Raw genomic sequence first — 24,776 nt, forward strand, 5'->3', positions numbered from 1 at the left:
CATGTCTGGAGAATTGGAGGCAGTCTAATATCCATCAAAGGGTCGAGCGAGATGGATTCGAAATGCACACATATAGAAAGCAGTACGTTTTGGAATCGGTTTGAATTGGTTGGCATTACCAAACCACCAAACTTCTACTCTACGGACTGAGTTCGATTTTTTTTTACCCACCCCGGGGACCCATTGCTAATGCATTGGGAGGATCGTTTTGGACATAGGCTATTAATGCGTTAGACAAATTACCGGGTAATCTAGACAGTAGAACACGTTATTGCTTCGTTGTTTGTTTGGTCAGTAATTGAAGAGCAAACCTCGTGGACTTCGCGGTGGACAAACCGTTAATGACACCTTTAATTGGATGACATTAGCACCCGGGGGTCTGGGGCATGACCAAGTGGGCCCTGCCCCCATCCTACAGTCAAAGCATAGGCTTCGCTTAGCCTGTCTCTCGGAATAGTATTCATCTAACAAGTATTCATCGAACAAGGAAATCGTATTTTTATAAGCAACGAAATGTGTGACGAAGGATCGATCAGGGAATGTGAGCCCACCACCTTGCGGCTTCCTTTCAACAGCTACCACATCAATTTGCCGCTATATATTTTGGACATGGTGCGCATCTTCCAGGATCATCCCAAGTACAGCAATGGTATCCACGAGGAGCACATTCTGGAGATGCTGGAAAAGGAGTAAGACAGATCGAGTAATATACTTAATGGTAATGGTAATGCTAATCATCTAAATAGACCCTTTGCCTGTGGCGATCTGGAGTCGCAGGTGAAGACCGCTCTGCTGGACCTAACGGCCAAGGGATTCATACGCTTCATTACCAATGGATACCGCACCCTGGGACCCATTGCCAAACTCTCCAATGCCCGTTCCGCGCGCCACTTCAACATGACATGGCAGCGCATTGCCGAGCTGCAGAAGGTCAACTGTCCGAGCCTGGAGGCGGGATCCATCTCCAGCGGACCCTGCATCCAGCGCGGAGCCAACTACTAAATGATTTCACTTTTTGTTGTGTTAACCATTTCGTTTATTGAGTTCATTTCCTTGCAGATCAGCAGAGTAACGCGCCACACACACTCTCCACACTTCTTCCAAATTGTAATCGTCTAGTAAAATTCCTACAAATCCAAGTTTCGGGGTAGTTAGTTGAGTACGGGTGGTCATAATCATCATTATGTTGGGAACACATGTCGCGGGGTCTGCCATCCTTTTGACACTTAACCAGGCTAATTATTCTCAGGGGTTGGAATGTCGCAGGTGTTTATAGGGGAAATGCTTCCGAAACTGATTTAAGTATTACCATTGTGAATAGGCCAACTATCCCTGTTTGTGATCTGGAGTACATCCCCGACGAACTGTGCCCCAATGTGACCCTTGGCCAGGCCCATTACCCTTTTGGCCGAACCGTTTAGATTGTCAACACCAGGACAGCGGAGGACACAAGGAGGACCTGTCGTCATCGCAGTCCGAATATGTGCCCGCGAACCAAACACGCATGGGATCCCGGCCAGGTGGTATTTATTGCCTCTCTAATCGTTGCGGCATAATCTATTAGCACCCCACCCGACAGACAGATCCGCGCTTCCACGTCCAAAACGGTGTCCCTTGATTTTTTGCTTTTGCACATTAAAGGCAATTATTTTTATTGTTTTAGTTTCGAGACAGTTTTGTGTTTGTCATTTGCCAATGGCTGTTCCGCGCTCATAATTGAACCAGCCCCAAGATAGGACATTAATCAAGCCACATGACATCTGGATAACATGTTCGAACATAGTCAGTTTATTGGGATCGCTCCGAAGTAGTGATAATTCAAAAACAAAAAGAGTCCTTCGAAAGAAATGTAAGCATTGTCATGATAATGTAAGTGGTTAAATTGTAACATGGTCAGAAATGAAAAGCTTACAAATAGCTTAGGAACTATTGTTATGTAAACTATGTCTACTTTAAATTTGATTAACATTATTCCGACGACTTATCCCGACTTATTGGCTAACCTGAGCGTAGTTGCGTTGCAATAGCTGTTCAGGTATATATTTCCAATCGTCCAGGAAGCGAATTAGGAAGCCATCCGGTAGGCGCTGTACCAGATGTACATTCATCTCCGTGTTTAGCAGCTTACTCTTGAGATACTCGATGCATTCGATTGTCTTTTGGTGTGTCAGATTTTTTGACCTTACAATTCCCTCAATGTGAAAACTAAAGACGCGGTGGGGCTTAAAGCTGTCCACGTTTTCACATGGAGCCAAGCAGCTTAGGGGCACGAACTCCGTGTTGCCGTAATCCACATAGAAGATCATGTACTCACTGGGGAATTCATCGATTATCTGGGCGCGATAGAAGCAACCATCACTGTAGAGAGCAAGTACAATGTCAAGAAGACGCGGTTTCGACTTGAAGGTCCGTTTGTTCTCTGGCACATCCTTTTTGTCCCACACCAACGGCGGAGATCCGTCCAAAAACTGGCCATAAACCTCGGTGGGGCCATTAATAAAGGTGATCAGGATGCCGACAATGCTGCCGATTTCAAAATGCACTGTTGTATCAAAGATTGTCTCAGGAAGAGCTCTAGCTAGCTCCACATCTTTGGTGGCGCCATTCGGAGCAAAGGGCTCATGAGCAAAACGACAATTGTTACCTTACAAATAAGCCACGTATTAAAACCTTTACTTTGTAAACCAATTTTTCAATTAATTTTCTGTAACTTACCCTTAAAACAGCCATTCAGCTTGGGATCGTAGTGCCGGCAAATGCGTTGCTCGTCCTTGGGACGAAAGCCAAGAACTGCTTTCAGAGGATCACTGGTGCTCTCATCGATTTCATTCAGCATGGCCATGTCATCCTCGGTTATTCCAGCTGGATATTTAGTGGTGTTCGTTTTTGTAGGTCTGCTTAACCTATCAATGACCGGTTCGGCCACTAGTGTAGAATTATTGTTTTCGTGCACTCGAATCTTAATATACGTATTAACAAAGCAATGCATATTGGCGATATCACAGTTGATTAAATCGCATCTAATGGCCTGTGCCGGCAACCGTTTGATGTCGTCCGGTAGTTTAAATATTGTTTCGTTGCCGTCAAAATGAATATGCTCGCCAAAGTCGATAAGATACGCATCATATCCTCCGCCCGCAGAACTTGAGTTGATGGTGATCCGAGTAATGATGTTGTTAATACTGTCGAGAACTGCAAAAATGTCGCCGTAGTCGGGCAACTGGTCCAACTCCTGCAATGGCAGTTGTCGCTGGAGCACCTTCTTAATCCTATCAGAACTTTCATCCCATTTAGCCACATAGGCGCAATTATCCGTTACGTCCACGCTCGCTAAAACGGCAGTAACTATAGTATTCTCTGGAAATGCAGCCATGTCCTTTAAGATTTGATTGTAGATATCACGTCTGGTCGTCTCAGTGCCTCCCTTGGGAGGCAATAGGAATCGGTTTCTGGGACTTTTTGGGAGCTTGTTAACCTTTTCGATCGATGCAGCAGTTACCTCAGTAGGATTCTCAAGCTGCCAGTTGTTGGGCATGTTGATGGTGCTCTTGGAGATCTTGTTGCAGATACCTGTGCCAATTGTTTGAGTTCCCTGTTTTGCAGCCAGAAGGGACTGATTGTCAGAAGTTGCTGGAGCGGAAGCTTCGGAACGTACTGGATTGTTGGCCTTTTCAGTTTCCACGACAATCTTGGAGCCCACTGGGATCTCTTCTAGAGATCCCTCAAGCTGTTCGTGGAAAGGATTCGAGGGCATAGTCTCCTCCATGTTCTTGGAAACTGCTAAAGGCTGCGGAGTAGCGTCTCTCTCTTCTGAGAGGTTTTCATTGACCACTGATATTGCGTCGAGCTGGTTTGTCGAAGAGGCTTCCTGCACAGCCACGACGGGCACTTCCTCCGAAGTGGAGGAGGGCAGACATTCCACGAAGGCCGGCTTCGAGGACTGACATATAGCTTCAGCACAACCCGGTTTTTCGATCGCTTGTAAACCTGAGCGAATCGACGAATATGGATTGTCGATGGATTTCTCGTAATATTCGTAGTCTCCCAATCTGACAGACTGGCGGTTGATGTGTAGTTGCACATTCAGTTTCATTACGTGTGCATTAACTTCGCTCAGACTGGCCACCAAGTGATCGTGCAGCGGAATGAGACTCCTGTACAGCAGATCTGCATGCGACAATTTTTCTGTGAGCTCCTTGTGAATTTGATGCATTTCGGTTTGATAGGAACGTAGATTCCCCTGTAGCTTGTGCATGTTGCTATCGAACAGCTTCATAATCATCGAAATGTCCTCCAGATTCATTTTAAACAAACAATTTAATACGAAAACAGTTTAAAGAAAATATTCGGCGCAAAAGCAAGAGGAAGAGAAGGCAAGGCAAGCGTTGCCCGATGTTGCGGCGTTGAAAGCTTCGATTAACAAAATGCGCGGTCGATAACGATGCATCTTGTTATGGTTGGTGTCTTGGCTAATTGGTTTGAATTTGGCGGCTGTTCAATAATTTCATCGACTTTTTAGATGTTCCCAATAGAAAAGTTTGGCTTTTTAGTTTAATTTTATATAAAAACCACTCATACTAAGAAGTAGATATTATCGAACAACTTGTTTTTTATTAAAAAAAAAAAACATAGCCAGATGTATACACAACCAATTTAATAAGTACTACGCCCACTCAAAGTCCTTTCACAGGTTTTCAGTTGGACACTTGAGCGGGGCCGTGACCGACTTGCTGCAGGACACAAACTCCTTGCTGGGCTGCACACAGCTTTTCTCGCGATTGTAGATGCCCAGAAAGGCGCGGCAATTGGCGCAGTACAGGTACTCATTGTTGTCCGCGGACATGAGGCAGGGCAGGAAGCACAGAGGCCAGCAGGAGACCACCCAGGCGGCACAGCAGCCGTTGTTCGAGATCTCAGTGGCAGCCTTGATAAGCGGCCGCCTGCTGGTCGCGCAGCACGGACAAAAGATGCGCCCCTCCGCCGGTGCCCAGCGTTCGATGGAGGCGCGATAGCATTTCCTCCGATGCGACGTCGAGTTCTCCAATGGACGTGAACATGGACATGGGGAGCTGGGCTTCTCGGTTTTGTAGGAGGCGGCTTCACTGACGGCAGCAGGGTCACCGGCGACAGATCCACCACTGCGACCATAATTCTTCTTTTTGGCCATATCTATCGATTGAAATTTTACGAGGAGACAATCATAGAAACTCGCCCAAAACTCTCACATTTCTCTGCCTTTTCGGCCATCTGGGACTCGGACAGACCCGTCATCTTGCTAATCTTCGAGAGCCGCTCCTCACTGATGCCGTGATCCGCGGCCAGCTTGTGCAGATTCTTGATTTTATCCGTGGTCACTGCGTATATCTCCGGATGATCCTGTTGGATGTGTCGCACCAGTTCACTGGTGTCGTAGCGGGAGCAACGGATCACCTTCATGCAGTGCAAACAGCGCAGTGATTGCGTATCACTTGGTTTCGGATTTGTCTGGGACATGGCCCCATTCGCTATATAACTCTAGAGATACTTTTACAAAAGTGAAATACTTTAGACGACGAATGGGTTTTGTTACTGTTATCATTATTTTTTGATGCCACAATCCTTGAAGGGAAACTGCTCACTCACTCGTTTTCCATAAACTTAAAACCAACATAAGCATTGGCGCACACACGCATTAGGATTTATTTTATGCAGATGTGTGAATTGAAAAAAAAAACCCTCGGCATCAATCAGCTTAAGCCAAGTATGTACATATATGGTATATGGGTTCTCCCGCCTTCAATAAAGACCAACAGAGAATAGCAGGTATACTCAGTGCTATTGTGAAATGGAATACTTGAAGTGGGGCAACTTGAGCCACCCATCCGTGGACTTGTCGACTTAATCCATTCGCCTTCGAGCACCCTGTATCCATAATGCTCCTTGGCTGCGTCAACATTTTATTGTCAGTCATTTTTCGACACCCCCCGCCGACCCCTTCATCTTAACAATCGGTTCCGTTCACGTGCCACGCCTCCTTATCCCAACGCCCAAATGATTTTCATCAGGGGCCAAACTTCGCCTACACTTATTTCGCTTTTTTTTTTTTTAAAGACTTTGAGTGTGTTTTTCAACATTTTGTCAAAATTGATTTTTTACTGCACTTACGGCATGATGCGACCGTTTTGGGGTTCCACGTGGCTACACAGGACTCCACATGCCGCCGTGTGCCCCAATACACAGTGGAAAGCTTAAAAAGCGGGGGAACTAAATATTTTAATATATAAAATCAAATCAAATAAGCATTTAATATTGTCAATTTCAAATTATTTCTAACAAAATAAAATTTATTAAAATATGCTTAGCAATATGTAGCATTTAAAAGTATTGCTGCACACTTCTCTGTGTAAAATCAGCCACGTAACACCTTTGCTACCCCATTTTTACCTATTTTTTTAGCACTCGCACTCATACTCATACATTGCTCATACGCCGCGTTGTACGCACAAAGAAAGCCAAGTCGCACCTAAAAAGCCAACGCGTGTCGCTGTCATTCTCCCCAATGCGTCTGCATTTATTGACTTTGTTGCTGGTGCTCTTCCCATATATGTTTTTTTTTTCCCAAACGCCCTCGAAGATGTCATTAGAGCCAGTAAAAAGAATCCTGCGAAGAAGAGAATCCTTTGGAAAAAAAACACGCGTGGCCGGAGGCTGTGGGCGATTTGCATTAAACCGTCGGCTGGTAAAATTGTGGAAATGGGTAAAGACTTCGCGGCGGATGCGAATTTCGCTGACACAAGTGCTCCGAATAATTTGACTCGATTCTCGTTTATTCTTTAGATTTACTTACACATAGACAATACATCGTACACTCAATGTCTAGGACTAATATAAAAATACAATTCATTTGTTTCTTGAATTTGTTTCCATGTGTTTTGCGTTCTGCATTTGGTTTGGAAGCTTTGGAAGCTTGTTTGTTAACGTTTTCTTTCTTTCGAATTTCGATTTGTGTGCGCATCACCCGTGCCCATTTCAATTATTTCAGCAATGTCCATCGTTTCTTGGTCAGTTAATGTGAAATGTTTCTCGTCGGATCGGTCAGTTGGTTGCATCATGGTGCGCTAAATCAATTCGGTGTGTGTAAAAATCATCCTAGCCTAGGTGTGTAAAATTGGACTATGCTTAACTTATGTACAAACACTGAATCGTAGTTGGGTATAATCTGATGCTATTACAATTAACCCAATTTTTCTCTTACACACGCACACACTTTTTGAGGCACATTCAGTTTTTGGAATCATCTAATAAATTTATAAAGTTTGCAACAAACAACTCCCGCGCATCACTTCCACACCCAATTTTCAGCTCCAGCTCCCCAGCTCCTATATAGCTCTATAGACTAATTGTAAAAATTAAAAATTGATTTACCCGCTTTTTGTAGCCCAAAAAACTGCTGGCTGCGGGCCAAAAAGGATTATCTCCCCGCCCAGACAACTCCTGCAAGTTTAATGCATTTATCACTATTTTCCGGCCTCGGCTGGAGATATGAACTGACGGCGGCGGGGGCGGTAGGCAACTGGTTCCGAGCCTTTTCCAGCGCGTTTTCCGGCGACTTACAGTGTGTTCTGCTTGGCAGCATCGCTGCTCTTGGCAGTCGCGTCGGGTCGCGAACGTGGGCGCCGCTTGGGCTGCAGCGAATAGAGGCGTCCGCTGCGAGCTCGACTCTGGGGCTCACACTCCAATCGCCACGTGCCAGGGCCACCACTGTAATGGATGGTTTAAGGTTGGGGGAATAAAGTTTTAGGTGCGAGGATGTCTATAGATACTCACTTCATCTCCAGCTTCGCGAGGCGCTGCTTGATCTTGGCCTGGCTTGCCGTGTACTCAGCCAGGAGGCGGGCCAGCCGCATGTTGAGGTTCTCCACCGAGAGCTCCAGCTTTTCGATGCCGCCCTCGATGCTGTCGTGTACCCTTTGTGAATCTGGAAATGGAGTTTGAATTTCATATTAATCTTAATATATCTAACAGTTACATAATATAATGCAACATCTAGAAGTGCACTGTAGACAGAAATAATGAGGACGAATGAGAAAATAGTGGAATACCTTCCATTTACGTTTTGAACAACATGACGTATACGTAATATTTGATACCTAAATGTACTAATCGAACTTACCAGCGAATATTTGCTCGTCCAGTAAGCCATCCTTGCGCAGCAGCTGGCATCCTCGCTGAGTGAGCGTGGATCTGGCCTCCGGATAGTCGGACAGGGTCTCCCACAAATCCCGTTTCGCCAGACAGAAGAGATCCGAGTAGCCCAGGGATCTCACATTGGCGGTGCGCCGATTGCCCGTCCGATTGCCCGCAATCTCGAGTACGGAAACCTCGCCGAACACCGAACCGGCGCCCAAGGTGGCCAGCACGGTGATGCCATCATCACCGACGACGGACAACTTGCCACGCTTCACGATGTACATCTCCTTGCCCACGTCACCCTTGCGACAGATATAGTCGCCCGGACTGAAGACCTGCAGTTTGAGCTTCAGCACCAGGGCCTCGAGGAGACCCGGTTCCGTGTCGTGGAAGATGCGCACCTGCTTCAGCGTATCCATGTGCACCTGGATAGCGATCTCCGCCTTCAGCTTGTCCGGCAGAGCGGCCAGCACACGCTCCTCGTCCAGCGCACCACTCTGCGACCACGTGTAGGCAAACCAGCGGATCACCCGGGCCTCCAGCTCGTGACCCACTCGCCGGAAGGCCATGTACTGCTTGACTCCGTCCATGCGATTCTGGAACTCCACGCGGGCCACATTCATGTTGGAGATCATGGAGCCAATGTTACCTGGAAATGGGCGCAGTGTGTTAGGGAAACTTGGTTAATGAACAAGCAGAGTGGCAGCAATTCATCTTGGCCATTTCATAACCGGTTCGCCCGCCCACATGGTATGCAGTGAAACCGAAGCTGGCCGAAGCTTCACTCATGGATTCCGGCGTGCGGATAACGTGGCACAAAGGCGACTAATGGCGGCACTTCCGGTGCCGGAGTCAAATACACACACATGCTCGATTCCACGAAATGGAGAAGATGCCTAGGGGCACTCAGCGAAAAACAAATACTTAGCTCAGGATATTTTGAAATCTAACTTGGTTGACTTTAAGGCCCTAATGAATAGAGTCATATTTTGTACTTGCATAAATTTTTGGCAGGAAAAATTAATAATGAGTAACATAAGGAGCTATTATAGGCTATGAACAGCCTTATTGTTTTAAGAAAGCTGATTTAATTTTAATTAGATTTAATACTATACTAATAGAACCAACTTGATTTAACTAACAACACTATGTAATTCACATATCTGCTCATACTTTTGTAAATATGTAAGGACATGCAATCTAGTCTCTCTCTTCTGAGATTTCCTGCCTAATTTCCTAGTACTATTAATCTATTTCTTCGAGTGTGCCCGTCAAATTGTCCTGTCCAAACGAACTCGGCATTCATCACAGTAAGTAAATTTGTTTGCAGAGCCAGGTCGTGGGGATGGAGCAGTCAAATGATGGGGATCTGGGGAGTCTGGCAGCTGTTGGGAATGCAGGAATGTGCCTTACTCCTTGACACCGCCAACCCATTTGGGCGGCGGTAATGGCGGCGATAAGGACGACGACAAAAATGATAAAAAGGCACGTTTGCCAAAAACGAAAAAAAAAAACAGAAGCGGTGGGAGATGATGATGTGAGGGGATGGGGGGGTGACGGCTACAAATCAACCCGGCAAAACAAAACAAAATGGCATGGAACCACCGAAGAGGACACAACTGAAGGCGTAATGAATAATGTGGGTCGGTGGTTCGGCGAAGGTCGGGGTGTACGTGTGGGTCCTTGACGTGCGTGGCTGTAAATTAATACCCATTGATGTCACAGATGTCACTCTGGAACCAATTAAACGATCAGGCGAAATATTTGCGTAAACACGAGCAAACTGAGGGACTGAGGGAGCCCGAAAGGGATTTTCTAGGTTATCAACCCAGTTAAATGACCCATTCCTTTCACAACTCACCCACAATGGTGGCGAAGATTAGGACGCCAGCCAGGAAATCGGCCACCACGAACAGATACTCCACATCGTTCTCCGGCGTTGGAGTCTCGCCAATGGTGGTCAGCGTTAGCGTCGACCAGTAGAAACTATAGATATATTGCCGCTGCAACGTATTGTTCCTCGTTCCATTCAGATTATACACCCACGAGTCCGAACTGAAGCCGATTTCGTAGCTTATGGCAAAGTACATGCACGCATTCCAGTGGATCAGCACCAAAATGGCCAGCACCACCTTGCAGATGCGGAAGGCATTCGGATATCCCGTCGCTGTCTCCGTTCGATCGAACCACTCCCACAGTCGATTGATCCTGAGCAGACGATTCAGACGCACTATCACGGGACACGGCAGATACAGACTGGAGCAGGTCTCCGGCGGCCACCAGATGTAGGCCAAGTCCGTGGGCAGCATGGACAGGACGTCGAGGTACCAGCCCTTGGTGTGGAAATAGTGCCGGCGCAGCCGAAAGGCATCCCGCACGAGGAGACCTTGGTCCAAAAATCCTGCGAAGCATGAGAGCGGAAACAATGAGATTTACATAGTTCTATGGCAGTGAGGTGACCTAGAGATTTGCTCCGTGTGGCGACTCCGGCTTTGTCTCAGTGGTGGCTTTTGGCTACGCCATGTGGCGAATGTATTTTTATTGCTCTTTGGATTTTAAACGGGTTGGCCAGAACGGGAGTACCCTACATAAGATACCAGTGGATTGATATCTTGATATATGTATCTATGTGGCAGATACAAATGTTATTTCTGTTTGAAAAGCATAAATTACTATTAAGAACTGTCAAAATCATGGAAGATTATATCTTCACATGATTCGCTTGTATTGATTTCAGTTGCCCAAGTTAGTTTGCTACCACCAACCGCAAAAGTTTGGGACAACTAGCATCAACTCCTTGTAGCATGATGTAATAAATCCCCCATATATATCCTTCATCCTGTCACATTCCCCTGCTAAGATGAGGAGCATCATGCTGGAGTAGCGTATGAAACTAAGCGGTACCAGAGCGTTTGTTGCTATTGTACAAAATGTCAAGGTTGGCTTATCCCCTGCATTTGGCAGCCCGACCACACCCACAATCCAGAGCTCACAGGACTCGCCAGCATATGTGTGTTTAAGTGTGTGTGTGTGTGTGTGTGTGTGTGGAATCGTGGACAGAAATGGGACTCGCATGCGTGCCAAATGGCTTTGTCGACAGCATTGCTAGCTATTGTCTGAAGGCGGCTTACTGCGGGTCTCATTTGCATAGGTAAATCGCAAAAATCTAGATCCCTCAACGTGGCAAGGGGGGAACGGGGTTGGAGGGATGTGGATGTGGATGTCAGTGGCTCACCCTCGTGCATGTGGACGAGCGTATCCAGCAGATAGATAAAGTCGCACAGGTAGTCCAGCGTGTACCAAAAGGCGGGAGCACTCTTATTGATCTCCCAGAAGACCGCACGTCCCACCACGAAGATGATATTGTAAAGCACTGCCAGTGAAACGATGGCCAGCCACTAAAATAAGATGTGCATTCAAAAAAAAATTGATTAATTATATACATTTATATTTAATTAATTACTAATTAAAATGTCTGGAAGGGAGCAACATAATTGGGAAATATTTCGTTGCATACATTTAGGCGAATTTAAAGGTAGTTTAGGTCTAATTCTAAACTTTACTTTCTTAAAGTGAATGTATAAAACTGTAATTATATTGAGTTTTTTTAAATTTACTATATTTTGAATTCGAACTTTCTCAATTACAGACGACTACGAGAAGTAAGCAAGCATGGCTAAGTAGCTAGTTTTTATTTGTGCCGAAGCTCACTCACTCTGTAATGCGACTGCAGGGTGGGATCGACGGACAGACGGTTGCACAGGACACTGGAGCCACGTATTTCGCTGGATAGCGCCGCATCCTCCATCGCCGGACAACCCTTGCCAATCTTGTCCGTGTTGGTGGTGTTGGAGAACTTCTCGAGGAACCAGTCCGGCGGTTTGGGGCGATTCCTTTTAGTCAGACGCTGGCGCAGTGCCTGCAGAGTGCGTCTTAAAGCGGAGGGTTTGCTCCGTTTGCTTGGCTCCTACACGGTGAAAAATATTTTAAAAAAAATAAAGGTTATTAGAAAATTTAACATATGTATGCAAATTAAGATTTAAAATATTTTTAATGCATATTTATGAAACCCTCTCTATATTTGCACTATATTCCTTAGATTTGCATAATGCCCTCAGAAATTCTCTCTGTGTACCCGTGTGTAGTTTAAGGGTGTAACGTTCTGGCATAAGTTTGGCGAAAAGTTTCGCCGAACGTTCGCTAATTGAAGCGTTTTAGTGCTCGGCTTATGGGTATCTTTCTTTTTTTTTCTGGCTCTCCTTCCCCTCTAACCGCATTAAAACTTGGTCAGCATCCAAGTTTGGTGCTTAAATTTTGTTATGTTATGTCTGCCAGCGGAATGACGCGGCAGTGGTATTTAAAGCCAACTGGAAAACCAATAATGTACAGATTTCATGCTGTTTGCAAAGAAATTAATGAAACACGAAGGGATTCATAGTATTGACAAGAAATCAGTACTAAAAGTTTAGTAACTACCTTAACATTTTCTTTAAATGGTCCTTAGAAACTCTAAAAACATACAAAGTGATTATAAGTTATGAAATATATCTAGTTTTTGAGATAAATTTCTTAAATATTCCTTGCTTCTTCTTGCTGGTTTTAAAGACAACTGATCGCATTGAAGGACACATCAAATAAAAAATGTAAAAATGCTCCCCAGGAGTGTAACTAGTCTAAACGTTCCAAGATTCCGGCGCTCCAGTTTCCCACCCACTTTCTGTGCATTAAGGGCGTGTGCTTGACAGTCTAATAAACGCTTATCAGTTGCCGGCAGCGGTTAATCCATTAAGCCATCTTTAGTTCGAGAAAAAAGGGAAAATGCGGCGGAAAGGCGGATGGGGGGGGGGGGGGAAAGGCGGGTTAAATATGACGCATACGCCTCGTTGAGCGGCGAATGGCAAATGACAATGCAATGCCACGCCCCCCCGCAGCGTGTGTGTGTGTGTATACAAGTATGTGAGTAGGTTCGAAGGCCACATACTTATGTGTTTGTGTGTATGTGTGAGTAGGTGGATTTACCGCATCTGTTTGCTGTCCCGTTATGGCGGATATATCCAGCGACTGCACCATGGCTTTGACTTTGAAATGTCGCATACAAATTGAGTTGCGTTCGCTGCGCTCTTTGCTCTCTTCTCTCTCACTTGCACCTTAGATTTTCCGATTTTGGCCTGCGGCAAATAACAATAACGGGCGGGCAATAACGGTTAGTTTTTTGGTCAACAGCGTCGCGCATGCGCTGCGTTGCGTCGAATGGACTTCTCAAACTGTTCACACTGCCCGCACTGATAACTGCCGCCAAAACAGTCGACTTGGCCAAGGCGAAGCAGCGACGCCGGCAGCGCAGTCGCCACTGACCAAACCACGACATCCATACACAATAAAGCACAGTGGAACCTGCGTAGCACGAACTGTGAAGTGGGATTGGGGAAACTGAAACTTTGATGTTTTGGAAAACCTTTTAAGAGATTCGTTTTAAGACGAATTCAACGATTGCCTTATATTCAAAATATTTATGAATGCCATGCGAGCAAAGTAATAAGTTCGTGTTGCGCAAGTCCCACTGTACCGTACAACAGTTAAAAGCGTGTGGCTTGTTTGCTAGCTGGCGTTGTCAATTCAATTCGGAATGCTGTTTTGCAATTTTCTTAATTTGCATCGCCGCTCATCGCGCTGCCGCGTTTTAATTAATTAACTTGCAACGTCGACGACGCGGATGAAGTTGAAATCTCAAGTGACTTTGGTCCTTCGGCTGCTTCAACCATCCAGTTGGTGGCAACTGAATCGACAAGATTGATGATGCCGGCCGGCGTTTGTCGTTTTTTGGTCTAAACGCTTTTTAATTGGCCATGGCAATGCGGTTTCAATTAGGCTGATAGGCGACGCATTGCTCCCACCATTGGCCATAAATTAATTGCAATTAATTTGACGGATAGCCGGTGCGTTAGATCGTTTAGTTCTGCTGATAGTCATAGTCATTTTGATAGTCGATAGTTTTGATTTTCAATGAGCTCATCATCAGCAGATTGCGATTCGCCAGTTGCAAGGTTATGCACAAAATTCGAACGGCTTTTCGGCGTATTTATTTATTTATATGTATATTATTTTTTTACTTTTCGCTTGTACTTGAATTCGAAACACTGAGCCAGCGTAGTAGCATTGGGATTATCATCCAACCACCGCACTGATTGGCATTCATGTGGCATGGCCGCGTGGAACTCACAATAAATTTCCATAATTGCAAGTCCGTTAGGCCGAAATCTCTCATTCCACTGGCATTTAACACCTGACCAGGTAGCTGCTCTCCACGCAAAGCAAATCAAACGTTTATGACACGCGCCACGGCGTTTTATGCTCGACCCATATGAACATTACTTAGCCAAGGTGTTGCATCATAAAAATCGAGTTAGAAACGGTTAAATAGCTGAACCGTTTAATCGAGGAAATCAAGCTGCAGTGTTGTAAAACGTGGCCTATTAAAGGGTTTGAATAAAATTTTTAATGGAAAATATCACTTTGATGGGCTTGAGTCACTATATCACTTGTAAGCCAACTTTGTTCCAGTGTTCCAGTCCTAAGAGTTCTCTTAACAAAATGCTTGTTTGATATCAAATTTCTCGATTAGCTTATGTTCTTACGAAATCCAATCGTTTGAGTTCTTTCTACTAAACTAAAAGCAAACGTTTTGGAGTTATTTCCGGGGATAAAATGGTTGAAATTCAATACGCGTTGGGATGAATAATAGCAAATCGATATCTTATCACTTGATCAATGGTCTTAAACCCATTGTTTTTCCGTAACCCATGCACTTTATCACTACTAGTTTGTTATTGATACAGCCGTTAGTTATAGTATATTTGTTCATATTGATTGTGATTTCGATGGGATCGTGGGAAATTATGCAAATTGCGGCGCAGATTGGATGTTGATGACCATAGGCTGGCTGTTTATCGAGGGACCAAACGACAACAGGGTCCGTTTAATAAACTGACTAATGCTGGCTAAAATGTGTAATCCGATGTCCTGATTGTTGTGTTTTTGCCTCCAAAGTTACATGGGGGGGAATCGGAGTGACCCTTATCAACATGGAAACCCAATTGTCGTTGTTGTGTTTTTCTTGCTTTTTTTATTCGTTATTGCCGCTTCAATTTTTAAGCCTTGTTTTTGGATTGTTTACCGAACGCATTAGTTGACGAAGAGCTAAGCATTGTTTCTGTTGTTTTCTTTTTTTTTGGCTTTACTAAATTTATTTATTGCAAAGTTACTGCCTGCGAGCTAAGCTGCCGCCTGCGAACGCGTTTTTTTCGTAACTGCCGATGGCGCAAAAAAATTTGACTAAGCGGAAAGTCCGCAGACAGAACGCACTTTCGCTGTTTGTTCTCGCTCCTTTCTCCTTTCTCCGTTCGCCGTTCACCGTTAGCCCCCGTTTCCCTGACTTTATCCATTTCCCATCCCGCTCGCACTTTCTCCGATTGCCATCATCATCGTGTTGAGTGTCCTGCCGCCTTCTCAAATTGCACAGCAACAAAGACAATCGAGCTAACATCGACACTGGCAGAAAAATCGTTTAATATTTAATAATTAATTTATTTATGGTGTAGGCGAACAAGAAGGTACTCATTTAGTTGCTTGTTTGAATATTTAGACAAAGTGTTAGGTATTCGTGTTTCAATTTCGTTGAAGTTCCTTTTTGCATAGAAAATAAAAGAACTGCTGCTCGTTAAGCCATTTCTCGCAGTGTACGTACGCAGGTATGGCCAGGCAAATAGAGTTCATTAATCGGTTTAATGGCACGACTGGATGACTGAATGACTGGACGGACCAGCTGACAAGGATACACAGCGCCGTTCCATCGGGGCTGTTCAACTCGAGGACTTGTAACTATTTTGGATTGGCACGAGACTTGCCATATTTTCAATGCCAATTCTATAAAGTTTTAGACGACCACCCCACCTCCCTCTACAAACCCAATTTTTGAGTAATGGACGTTTATATAATGACTATGCCAGCAGTTTGGGGTTTCCTCTAGCTTTTCCTCAGCTGTTTGTGCTGTTTGTGTTGTTTGTGCTGCTTTTTGTGCCGCTGCTGCTGGACAAACACTTGGAACACACCTCAAAAGCATTAACAACAAGCGACCAAGCCAATATTTGGACGCCATGGCCATCGCCATCGCCATCGACATCGACATCGACATTGTCAACCACAACGATATGCGGGCATGGAAGGAAAGTGGAAAAGTCCGGAATATGGAGGGCAGAGACTAGTGGGGGGGGGTTGGAGCTTTTCGAGGGCCTTTCATTTGTATTTATTTCATTGCGTTTTTCTTTCGCTACTGGTATTGGTATTGCTGTTGCTGTTGCCATTTATGAAATGACATTGAAACAGTGCTGTGTTGCTGGTTTTTTCTGCCCTCGGTTTCATTCACTTTGAGCGGAGGCGAAAGGAACTCTCGAGTTCGAGTCTCTTATCTATCCACCATTTGCACCCCTAGTGGGTCCTCCAGCTGGCCAACTGTCGTTGGTGGAGGATGAGGAGGATTCCCAACATATCGGCTAAGCGCACCCAACTCCCCTAACCGAAATACACACTCACTTATTTATAGCCCTGCGGGTAGGAATAAGTCTGGTTTCCTTCTCTCTTTGCTTTTTATAAGGAAACCTAAGTAATGCAATTATCCTCGGCAGGACATGAGAGATCTCCGACTTGCTGGATGAGGATGAGGATGAGGATTGCAGAGGACGCGAGAAGTGCAGTGAAACTTAAGAGAGAGAGAGTGGATTTGAAAGGCGAGATGCGGCCAGTTGGAGATTAAAGATACGGAAGTCAAAGGACACCAATTCAGCTGCTTGTTGTTTCAAAAGCTTTGCATTTCAAAGTGGAAAATGGAAATGCCTATTAGGAATTTGCATAAAGTTGATCTAATAATATTTATCAGTTGTGACAGCTTGATTGAGATAATGCCTTCATTTTGAGCCAGCATTATGTCAACTAAAATTTGTTTTGCCTTATTAAATATTCAATCCCAACGCAGAGAGCACTTAATTAAATTTAAAATTCTTTAAAAATGCTAAAAAATGCTTTGAAATCATTAAAAAGAACAATGAACTTCGCTAAATTAAACCACACAAATCTTATCACCCCAAAACTCTGTTTAGACCACAAAATGAATACCCCAACTCCATATAAAGCACACTCACAGCCTTTTTGTTTTTTTGCCTCCCTTCGTTTTTTGTTGTGCGTATTTCAAGTCGATTGACACGTGCTAATAAAAATTTCTGCGGGCAGCCAAAAATGGCATTCATTCAGTTGGTGGGGGCCCAAGGGTTTATTGGGGCGATGGCACGGCTACGTGACAATAGAGGAAGTAATTAAAACACGATTTACGGCAAGGTCAAGTTTATGAAGGTCCGCCCAGTTCATTTGCATTTGTCTGGAGCGGAATGGAATGGCTTGGAATGGCCAAGTCTGCGGGGAGCTATGCAGACAATGCGAAGTTTCCATGGCCCGCAGCTCGGAAAAAAAAACTGGGCCAATTCCGCCTTCAGAGGACGGGGGCGTCAATCAATTAGAGCAATTACTTAATTTCATTTCCACATAATTGAAATGTGGCCAGGGACGAGACGAGACAGCATGGACAGAGCATAATGTATCAGTTATTGGCCATAGTTTATCGGCGAACGTATCTAAATGTGTATCAAATTACGCATACGCCACGTTGGCCGCGCAGGCAAATTGATTTGCAGTAGCGCCACTATCGCGTTATTATATTTGTAATTAATATTTTAATATTCACGAGTAATTCACTTTTTCCTTACTTTCCTTATTTTCACAGTACTAAAAACTAAACGGACTTCGCTGAACTAAATGAACTCATCTGCTGATAAGTTTAGCTGGCCACCGTTTAGCAACTCACCTGTATCAGCTTCCTGCCATTTTCCACATAACTGGAATCGCTGGCATTTGGCTGATAGTGCTGTTTTTGCTGCGTGTCGTGGTCAGCGCGTGCAATGGCCTCCTCCGGGTTATCCTCGCAAACGGAAGCACCGAACTCATCATCGTCATCCTCGTCGACGTCGTCGTCGTCCTCCTCCTCGTCCTCATCCTGCTCGGCTCCTCCGCCTGGCTGGCGATGAATCCCCTGGCGATATTTCCGCTGCCAACTGCGACGCGGATAGTGCAGGTGGTGCACCTCGCCATCCACTGCCATCGGAATCGAGGTGGCCGCCTGCTCCACCGTTATTGTGGCCGTGGGCGCGAAGGGTGCGAACAGACCGCCACTAATCTCCTCCAGCGGCGGAGGTGCCACGCCCAACGTCGCCTGATGCGAGCCGCAGGGCAGCTGCAACTGGGCGGGCGCCGAGGAGGCGGGTCCCACCAATCGGGTGGTGCGGTACATGGGACGGTTGGAGAGGCTAATAGGGATAAGTGTCGAGTAAAATTAATTGTTAATCGTTTAACAATAGTAACATCTAAATGCATTCAACTAGGGGAATAACTGAAAACGTACTAAGTATCGAAACAAAGTATTGTAGTTCCCAGAAGTATCTTTGAATAGAATCTAATAGTATGCTAATGCTATAAGTTCTTAGAATGTATCAAATACAATAAAGTAAGTTTTAAAGTAAGGTATACAATTTTTAGGTAACATGGCTTCCATAAATATATAAAATTCCCAGAACAGTTCCTTGGAAATGGAATCCCACTTACTTGTAGCCATATTTTGGGGACTCGGTTTCGGGGCGTCGCCGGTTGGACATCATCGTGTTGACCCGATCACCGCGGGCGGCAGCCATCATGTACGTCCACATAGCTGGCTTGGAGCGACGTCTGGACTTGGTATGGATGGGAATGCAGCTACGCAAGGCACGAGCCCATCACTACCATCACCATAACGAGCAGCGGACGCGAAGGGAGTGGATGATTCTGCAAGGAGGACAAAGGAGAAGGAGTTCAACTTTTGCACTCATATCCGGCCGAGAATTTAAGTTGTATTTGTGGCCCCGGTGCCTAAACGCCCACTTGGCGGCAATTGTGGTCTGGCCACGCCCACTCCAGCTGGAAAAAGGCCCAAGGCAGCACCTCCGGGGACCGGAGCAGTCATAAATGTTTCTTTCTGCACGGCCATAAAACACTTGGAGAGACGTTAACATAAATGCCAGCCGCTTAGTGGCCAAGAGAATGAGGAGGAGGATGAAGAGGAGGAGGAGGAGGAGCATAAGGAGTCGGATCCTGGGCTTCGGGGGCTGTGCCTCTGGGATGTCTGCCGTGCTGCAGTAATTAAGCAATTAAATGCAAAATTGTTGGCTTACGAAACACACAGCCCTGTGGTTCCCAATTTCACCATTGCCCCTCGAGATAGGCAACAGAAAATTTTTCAATGGACGTCTCCTGCTCGTAGCTTATGTGCAAAAGTTGCAGAGCAAGGATTTGGTAAGCGGCAAGGATATAGGGTTGCCTGGCAAACTGGTTGATGCATAAAACTTTATCCGCAGGTAATCAGAGAGGTGCCGTAAATGCTGATGGGCAATGCTTAAGCAACTACTTGTTTTACACATTTTAAATACTCAAGGGAAACGTGTGCTTTTGGTTTTTTTTTTTTATTCTGGAGAACTTTCGAACCTTTGGTAAACCCCCATTCAATATGGGCAACTTTTTGAATTAGTTGCGTAAAGTGAGAAATGGCAAAATACTTTCAGTTCACATGCAAGTTGGGAATAAATTGGGGAAACCCTTGTTTAATTATGTTCATGACGTTTACACAAACAGCTTTTGGAAACTACCTAAATGTACTGAAATTAAAACCAGTTCAACGTGTGTAAAGTTACAAGTAAATTGAAATATTGCTCATTTTATATATAAAATATATCAACGCTACGGCATAAAAAGGTACATTTGAATTCTCCAGTAACTACTTTTCTAGGAAAAACTTAAATTTGTTTCGTAGTAAATCGAATCCACATTCAAATCCGAATCAAGCTGAATTCCTTAGAACCAACTCGAACTAACACTTCAACTAGTGTTAATTGAGGAGCTGCAAGGATTCAAAGGACAGCAACAGCAGCTGTCCAAGTAAAGAAAGTTCTCACTTGGCAAACGAAGGAAAATAAATAAAAATAAAAGAAATTCCGCTTAAAGGCGAGCTAATGATGCGCAAATGATAAATACGAGCGAGATTTTCAACATTTGCGGATAAAATGCAGCTGTGAGTCACGAAAAGATGAAAAAAAAAAAAAATCGAATGGGTGTTTTTGGCACTGAATATGGAAATGGAAATGAAAACGCGACTGCGACTGCGAATGGAAATGCAAATGCAAATGCAATGGCTGATAATCAAAACGAGCGCAAAAACGTAGCGGCAATGCGAACATTTTTTTTTTTTTTTTATGTAATTTCCAGTCGAGTGGCTGCCACAAAGAAGGTATGTATCCACATGGACATAGACAAGCTGCACTTGATCCTTTGTCCTTTTCCTTTGTCTGGCATTACGGAGCGCTTACTGTCGCGTGATTTTATGTCATAGATTATCTGTGAGCTGCACGCTCCTCCAGCCAAGCATTCAATTTTAAGTGCAATTTTGGTTTTTGGCCAGCACAAGTGGCATCCTTCGATGAGTCAAAGTTTGGGTTGGGTGGGGATGGTTTCCCAAAGTCTTTGACCGCCAGTTTGGTGGTCCATTGTCTCGTATTTGACTTTGGCCAAAGGGATTCAAATAGCACAAGTACTTTGTACCGTGGCAGCTAGCTACCCAACCCGGACTGCATCGATTTTTCGCCATGAAATCAAAGTAAATCCATTTATCAACTTCAGCTGCAAACAATTTTTCGTGCAGATAAGAATTGACTTTGATAAAATGTGGTTGGAAAGCCACTTTAGATGTTTGCATCTTCCTTTTGCTACTCTGTCGCCGAATCGAAAGTGGCAGGATGATGAGGATCTCGTCCTGCAGCCAAATATCTTGGCAATTAACCCATGAACCTCAAAGTCAAACGCAACCGCATTGGCAGCAACTTCAAAATTAGGCAAACTTTTCGTCCTGCCCCTGGCATAATTCTCCCCGATCTCTGACCTCTTCCCGCAGGATAAATTCCTAACGAGCCATAAATTTTGCCTACTGTGTGTGCACATGGAAAAAAAAAGCATAAAAGCATTTTTACAACCAACTTAATTGTAATCAAAACAGATTAACTTTAAGCTTGTTTAGAAAGTAATAAATGGAAATCATAAGTATATTGTATTTACTTTTGTTATTAATTCATTTAAGCTATGTTCAGAGCAATCAATATTGAATCAAGAGGTTTTTCCTATTATATACATAAGACATAAACGACTTTGTTCTAACACTATTCATATCTTCCACCATTTTAATCCCAATTTCCAACCAATTTAAACCATTTCTCCCTCTGCAACGATGTGTCTTATTTGAAATGATTTAGTGGCACCATGGGGGCGAGTAAAACGAAACTCGGGAAACGTGTGAAGTTTACGCCCCATGGAATCGTGGGCACTCGCCCCCGCTCCCCTGCCAGCGGATTATGATTGTCCAAGTGGCTGGAGACGAGGATGCAAGGGACCAAGAGCCCTAAATAAGTAAACACATGTCCATATTGAAAACAAATTTCGCTGCGGCCCTCTTCTGTCCATTTCCGCCTGTCAGCTGGGGGGATCAATTAGAAAAGGAGCTACCCACAGAGCACAAAACAAAAAAAAGGAAAAAATGTTTATTCAATATGTATAGCGAAACGGTGCTCCCACTCCGAACACTTAGTGTTGTTTTATATATTGTACACCCCCTGTTTGCCAGCTTCGCCAGCTAGCTGAGTTTAATCCTCTCAGACGCATCACGCCATGTGGCTGCGGCAGGGGAGCATTTCAAGTTCAATCAAAACGATGGGGCAATCCGAAAGGAGGAGAACAGAACAGAACCGAACAGTATATGAATAAAAAAAACCCAGTTGAAAGAAATGTTCTAAAACAGGATGTACACGCACACACACACACACACACACACTCAATGTACGCGATGCACAAAATATGCTAATGTCAATTATTTTGTGCGTAATTTGCTTTTCATGCTTCGACGGGAAATGTGTAACTGGCGCCTCATTATGAATATTCATTTCCCGCATACAAGTGCCCAGAATCCTGTAGAGGCACCTTCACATCCACAGGCCCAACCAGATCCACGCATCCGCAAGCAAAGCCCCTTTGTTCGCTAATCATTTCGCAACCATCGACTTATCTAATCTGTTTTGGTGGTTTTGCTGCCATGATGATAAGTGTTGCGGGGCCAAGTGGCGGGGGAAGGATGGGGGGCTTTGGGTGGCTGGGGGGAGGGGGTCAGGTGGACCTGGCACCATCCCGAAAAGGTGAGGTGACTTCAATTAACATTCGTGCACGTAAAGGCAATAACGCAAATGGATTCGGGCTTTGTTTAATAAAATGTGATATTTATGGAGTTTACTGCTCCTCTCGAAGCACAACACCCCCCCACCCAATCGCTGCTCCTCCCCCGTGGATGCCAATTAATATGGCACCAAGTTCGTTATTAATTCGCCGCTCTGTGTGTGTCCTATGTTGCTGTAGTTAACAATTAGGCAGACCGATATCAGTATCGGAATGGGCATGGAAATCACGCATACGCCGTGTGGTGTAGAGTGTGATGTGATGTGATGTGGCTTGGATTGGAGTTCGGTAATTGTGATTACAGCCTGTTGCCCATCGGCTGTACCTTATGTATCCTGTGGTATGGATGTTCTGCCGCTCTGCCTCGAGTGGATCCTGCTAATCCTGGACCCTGTCAGCTGGGGAGTTGATGCGTAATCCTATTAGCAAACGCTTGGCGTCGCCTTTTGAGTCGAGTCTCCTTACTTTTTGCACACTTGTGTTGGCATTGGATTATTTAAGAATGCGTGCAGTAATTTCAACATGAAATTTGAATATTTTTTACGCCTCGCGATTTCACAAAACAACGCACGGCAAAGGAACAAAGCACAGAAAACTTGAGGGGAGGACTCGAAATGACAGGCATTTACATTTGTTGCTGCCTGCTGCGATATCCTTTTTTTTTAATACGATTATTATTACTTTTTTATTTTACTTTGCACTTTTTTTTTATTGAATTAAAATTCAAATCAAATGTGACGGCTGTCCTTTTTTGGTTCGGTGTGCCATGATTTGAATTGAGCCGTGGCCGCGCAAGGGATCTCGAGAGGATTTCGTGTTCTATCCTATGTACTTGTGGATCTCGACGGAGGAGTCCGCGCCGTGTACGTTCGCTAGCCCGGTTGGCGGCGCAATGAGAGCTCCGGAAACTGAAAACAGAAACAGAAGCACAACCAGAACGAGAACGAGTACGAGAACCAGAGGCGACCACTGAAACTGAAGCTGCTGGCAGCCGAGTCCGCGTCCGTCTGCTTTTCATTCATGAGTAGAGTGTGCTGCCTTCGGCTCGGCTGAGCTTTTCCCGCATAAAAGCTCAACGCTCCATGCTCCATACGCCACGGAAGCTGGCCAACCTGTTGAATATGTCCTGGGTGGCCATCAGGACGCCAAATGGCCGGCATCCTGGCCAGAGTTTCAACGAGTCGGCTGTTGCCAGGCCCGTGAAACATAAATTAATTAAATCAATGCTCCGATGCTCGTTTCGGTTGATCACATTGACACATTGACAAATTGAGGGTCGTGGGTAATGTGGGAATGAGGGCTCTTCTGGGGTCAGGGTCATTGATTCCTAGTGCCGTTTTAGGTTTCGGCCCCGGAGCTAGCTTAGTTCATTTGCTGAAGTTGATTAATGCATGCAGTGTTCGCTTTTTGTTCTGCCGTGATTTAAACTTGTCTGCCACACATGTTGTCCTCCAAGCAGATGGATACCACCATGTGGATGGGAGCCTCTTTCTTTGTTGACACTATATGTAGGTGCACTGACATCTGACCAAATCGAACACAACTAATTCGGCACGATTATTCACATGCCACAGAAATTAGATTAAACTTGGCCAGAACATTATTTGGTCGAGCTTGCCCCATTGGCTTGCACCCTCACTTACGTGGCTGAAATGGGGGGATAAAGTTTTGCTCGAACATCTGTGTATTCCCAGTTTATTGCATTTGGTTTTATTACACTCAGCAAATTCCTAGGTAAGCAGCTTAGAGTAAAATAAAATGTTTAATATCAAGTAATGGTTTGAAAACTAAAGGTACTTGGGTTATTGGGAATTTTTATTTCTAGAAATATTTGTAGAATTTTTAGAAAATAAGTCCAAGAAAGTTAAGCTATAACAAGTTTCTTCAATATTTCCAACAACTTCAAGTTCTATTATAAAACCAAAATTTCGATAGTTTTTCCAAGTGTACGCTGAAGAGTCTGTAAGGAGCAAATAGTATGGAAAGTTCATTGTTTGAGCCCAAAGTTCAATAGTTCGAGTCGCAAGTTCACTCACCAAACAAGATGGCAGAGGCCAACAAGTGGCATCGGGATTTCCAAGATGACAGGATGTTGGGCTGCTGGGAATCAAAATCCGGCGAACACTGACAGCTGCATATACATTTTAATCCATCGATTTCGCCGAAAAAGTACTCCATATTCGTTGGAACTATGTAGGTGTGCCTGG

General features: G+C 44.7%; 4 protein-coding genes across 5 annotated transcripts; 1 reads left to right on the forward strand and 3 right to left on the reverse strand.

Annotated features, from left to right (window-relative positions):
• Window positions 1–372: 372 nt before the first annotated feature.
• On the forward strand, window positions 373–1,137 carry CG3687 (uncharacterized protein). Its single transcript, NM_137258.3, has 2 exons — window positions 373–689; window positions 747–1,137. Exons 1-2 carry the CDS (start codon window positions 514–516, stop codon window positions 1,000–1,002), a joined length of 432 nt encoding a protein of 143 aa, NP_611102.1. The 5' UTR covers window positions 373–513; the 3' UTR covers window positions 1,003–1,137.
• A 623-nt stretch (window positions 1,138–1,760) lies between these two features.
• On the reverse strand, window positions 1,761–4,380 carry krimp (krimper). Its single transcript, NM_137259.4, has 2 exons — window positions 2,716–4,380; window positions 1,761–2,644 (listed from the first exon to the last, which is right to left on the reverse strand). The coding sequence occupies exons 1-2, from the start codon at window positions 4,301–4,303 to the stop codon at window positions 1,992–1,994; spliced, it is 2,241 nt and encodes a 746-aa protein (NP_611103.2). The 5' UTR covers window positions 4,304–4,380; the 3' UTR covers window positions 1,761–1,991.
• Window positions 4,381–4,593: 213 nt separating this feature from the next.
• On the reverse strand, window positions 4,594–5,592 carry CG15708 (uncharacterized protein). Its single transcript, NM_137260.3, has 2 exons — window positions 5,226–5,592; window positions 4,594–5,169 (listed from the first exon to the last, which is right to left on the reverse strand). The coding sequence occupies exons 1-2, from the start codon at window positions 5,491–5,493 to the stop codon at window positions 4,685–4,687; spliced, it is 753 nt and encodes a 250-aa protein (NP_611104.3). The 5' UTR covers window positions 5,494–5,592; the 3' UTR covers window positions 4,594–4,684.
• Window positions 5,593–6,802: 1,210 nt separating this feature from the next.
• On the reverse strand, window positions 6,803–23,463 carry CngA (Cyclic nucleotide-gated ion channel subunit A). 2 transcript variants are annotated; one of them, NM_001202031.2, is made up of 9 exons: window positions 22,895–23,463; window positions 18,874–19,089; window positions 18,080–18,578; window positions 11,885–12,136; window positions 11,405–11,567; window positions 10,031–10,570; window positions 8,153–8,818; window positions 7,807–7,957; window positions 6,803–7,740 (listed from the first exon to the last, which is right to left on the reverse strand). In NM_001202031.2, exons 2-9 carry the CDS (start codon window positions 18,972–18,974, stop codon window positions 7,590–7,592), a joined length of 2,523 nt encoding a protein of 840 aa, NP_001188960.1. In that variant the 5' UTR covers window positions 18,975–19,089; window positions 22,895–23,463; the 3' UTR covers window positions 6,803–7,589. The 2 variants fall into 2 exon arrangements, with proteins under 2 accessions (NP_001188960.1, NP_477116.1); NM_057768.3 differs by lacking the exons at window positions 18,080–18,578; window positions 18,874–19,089; window positions 22,895–23,463 and adding an exon at window positions 13,189–13,453.
• Between the last annotated feature and the right edge of the window lie 1,313 nt (window positions 23,464–24,776).

The sequence above is a fragment of the Drosophila melanogaster genome, chromosome 2R, assembly GCF_000001215.4.
Source record: "Drosophila melanogaster chromosome 2R".
NCBI classification, from domain to species: domain Eukaryota; kingdom Metazoa; phylum Arthropoda; class Insecta; order Diptera; family Drosophilidae; genus Drosophila; species Drosophila melanogaster.

What these genes read in the sequence shown, in the direction of transcription:
- CG3687 (NM_137258.3), top strand. Translation starts at nt 514, where the DNA reads ATGTGTGACGAAGGATCGATCAGGGAATGTGAGCCCACCACCTTGCGG. An exon ending in CTGGAGATGCTGGAAAAGGA is followed by an intron (nt 690 to 746) that starts GTAAGACAGATC and finishes TCATCTAAATAG; the next exon opens with ACCCTTTGCCTGTGGCGATC.
- krimp (NM_137259.4), bottom strand. Translation starts at nt 4,303, where the DNA reads ATGAATCTGGAGGACATTTCGATGATTATGAAGCTGTTCGATAGCAAC. An exon ending in GCTGAATGGCTGTTTTAAGG is followed by an intron (nt 2,645 to 2,715) that starts GTAAGTTACAGA and finishes CTTATTTGTAAG; the next exon opens with GTAACAATTGTCGTTTTGCT.
- CG15708 (NM_137260.3), bottom strand. Translation starts at nt 5,493, where the DNA reads ATGTCCCAGACAAATCCGAAACCAAGTGATACGCAATCACTGCGCTGT. An exon ending in GGCCGAAAAGGCAGAGAAAT is followed by an intron (nt 5,170 to 5,225) that starts GTGAGAGTTTTG and finishes TTCAATCGATAG; the next exon opens with ATATGGCCAAAAAGAAGAAT.
- CngA (NM_001202031.2), bottom strand. Translation starts at nt 18,974, where the DNA reads ATGTGGACGTACATGATGGCTGCCGCCCGCGGTGATCGGGTCAACACG. An exon ending in GCTCGTCCACATGCACGAGG is followed by an intron (nt 10,571 to 11,404) that starts GTGAGCCACTGA and finishes CATGCTTCGCAG; the next exon opens with GATTTTTGGACCAAGGTCTC. An exon ending in GGACGAGCAAATATTCGCTG is followed by an intron (nt 7,958 to 8,152) that starts GTAAGTTCGATT and finishes CTCCATTTCCAG; the next exon opens with ATTCACAAAGGGTACACGAC.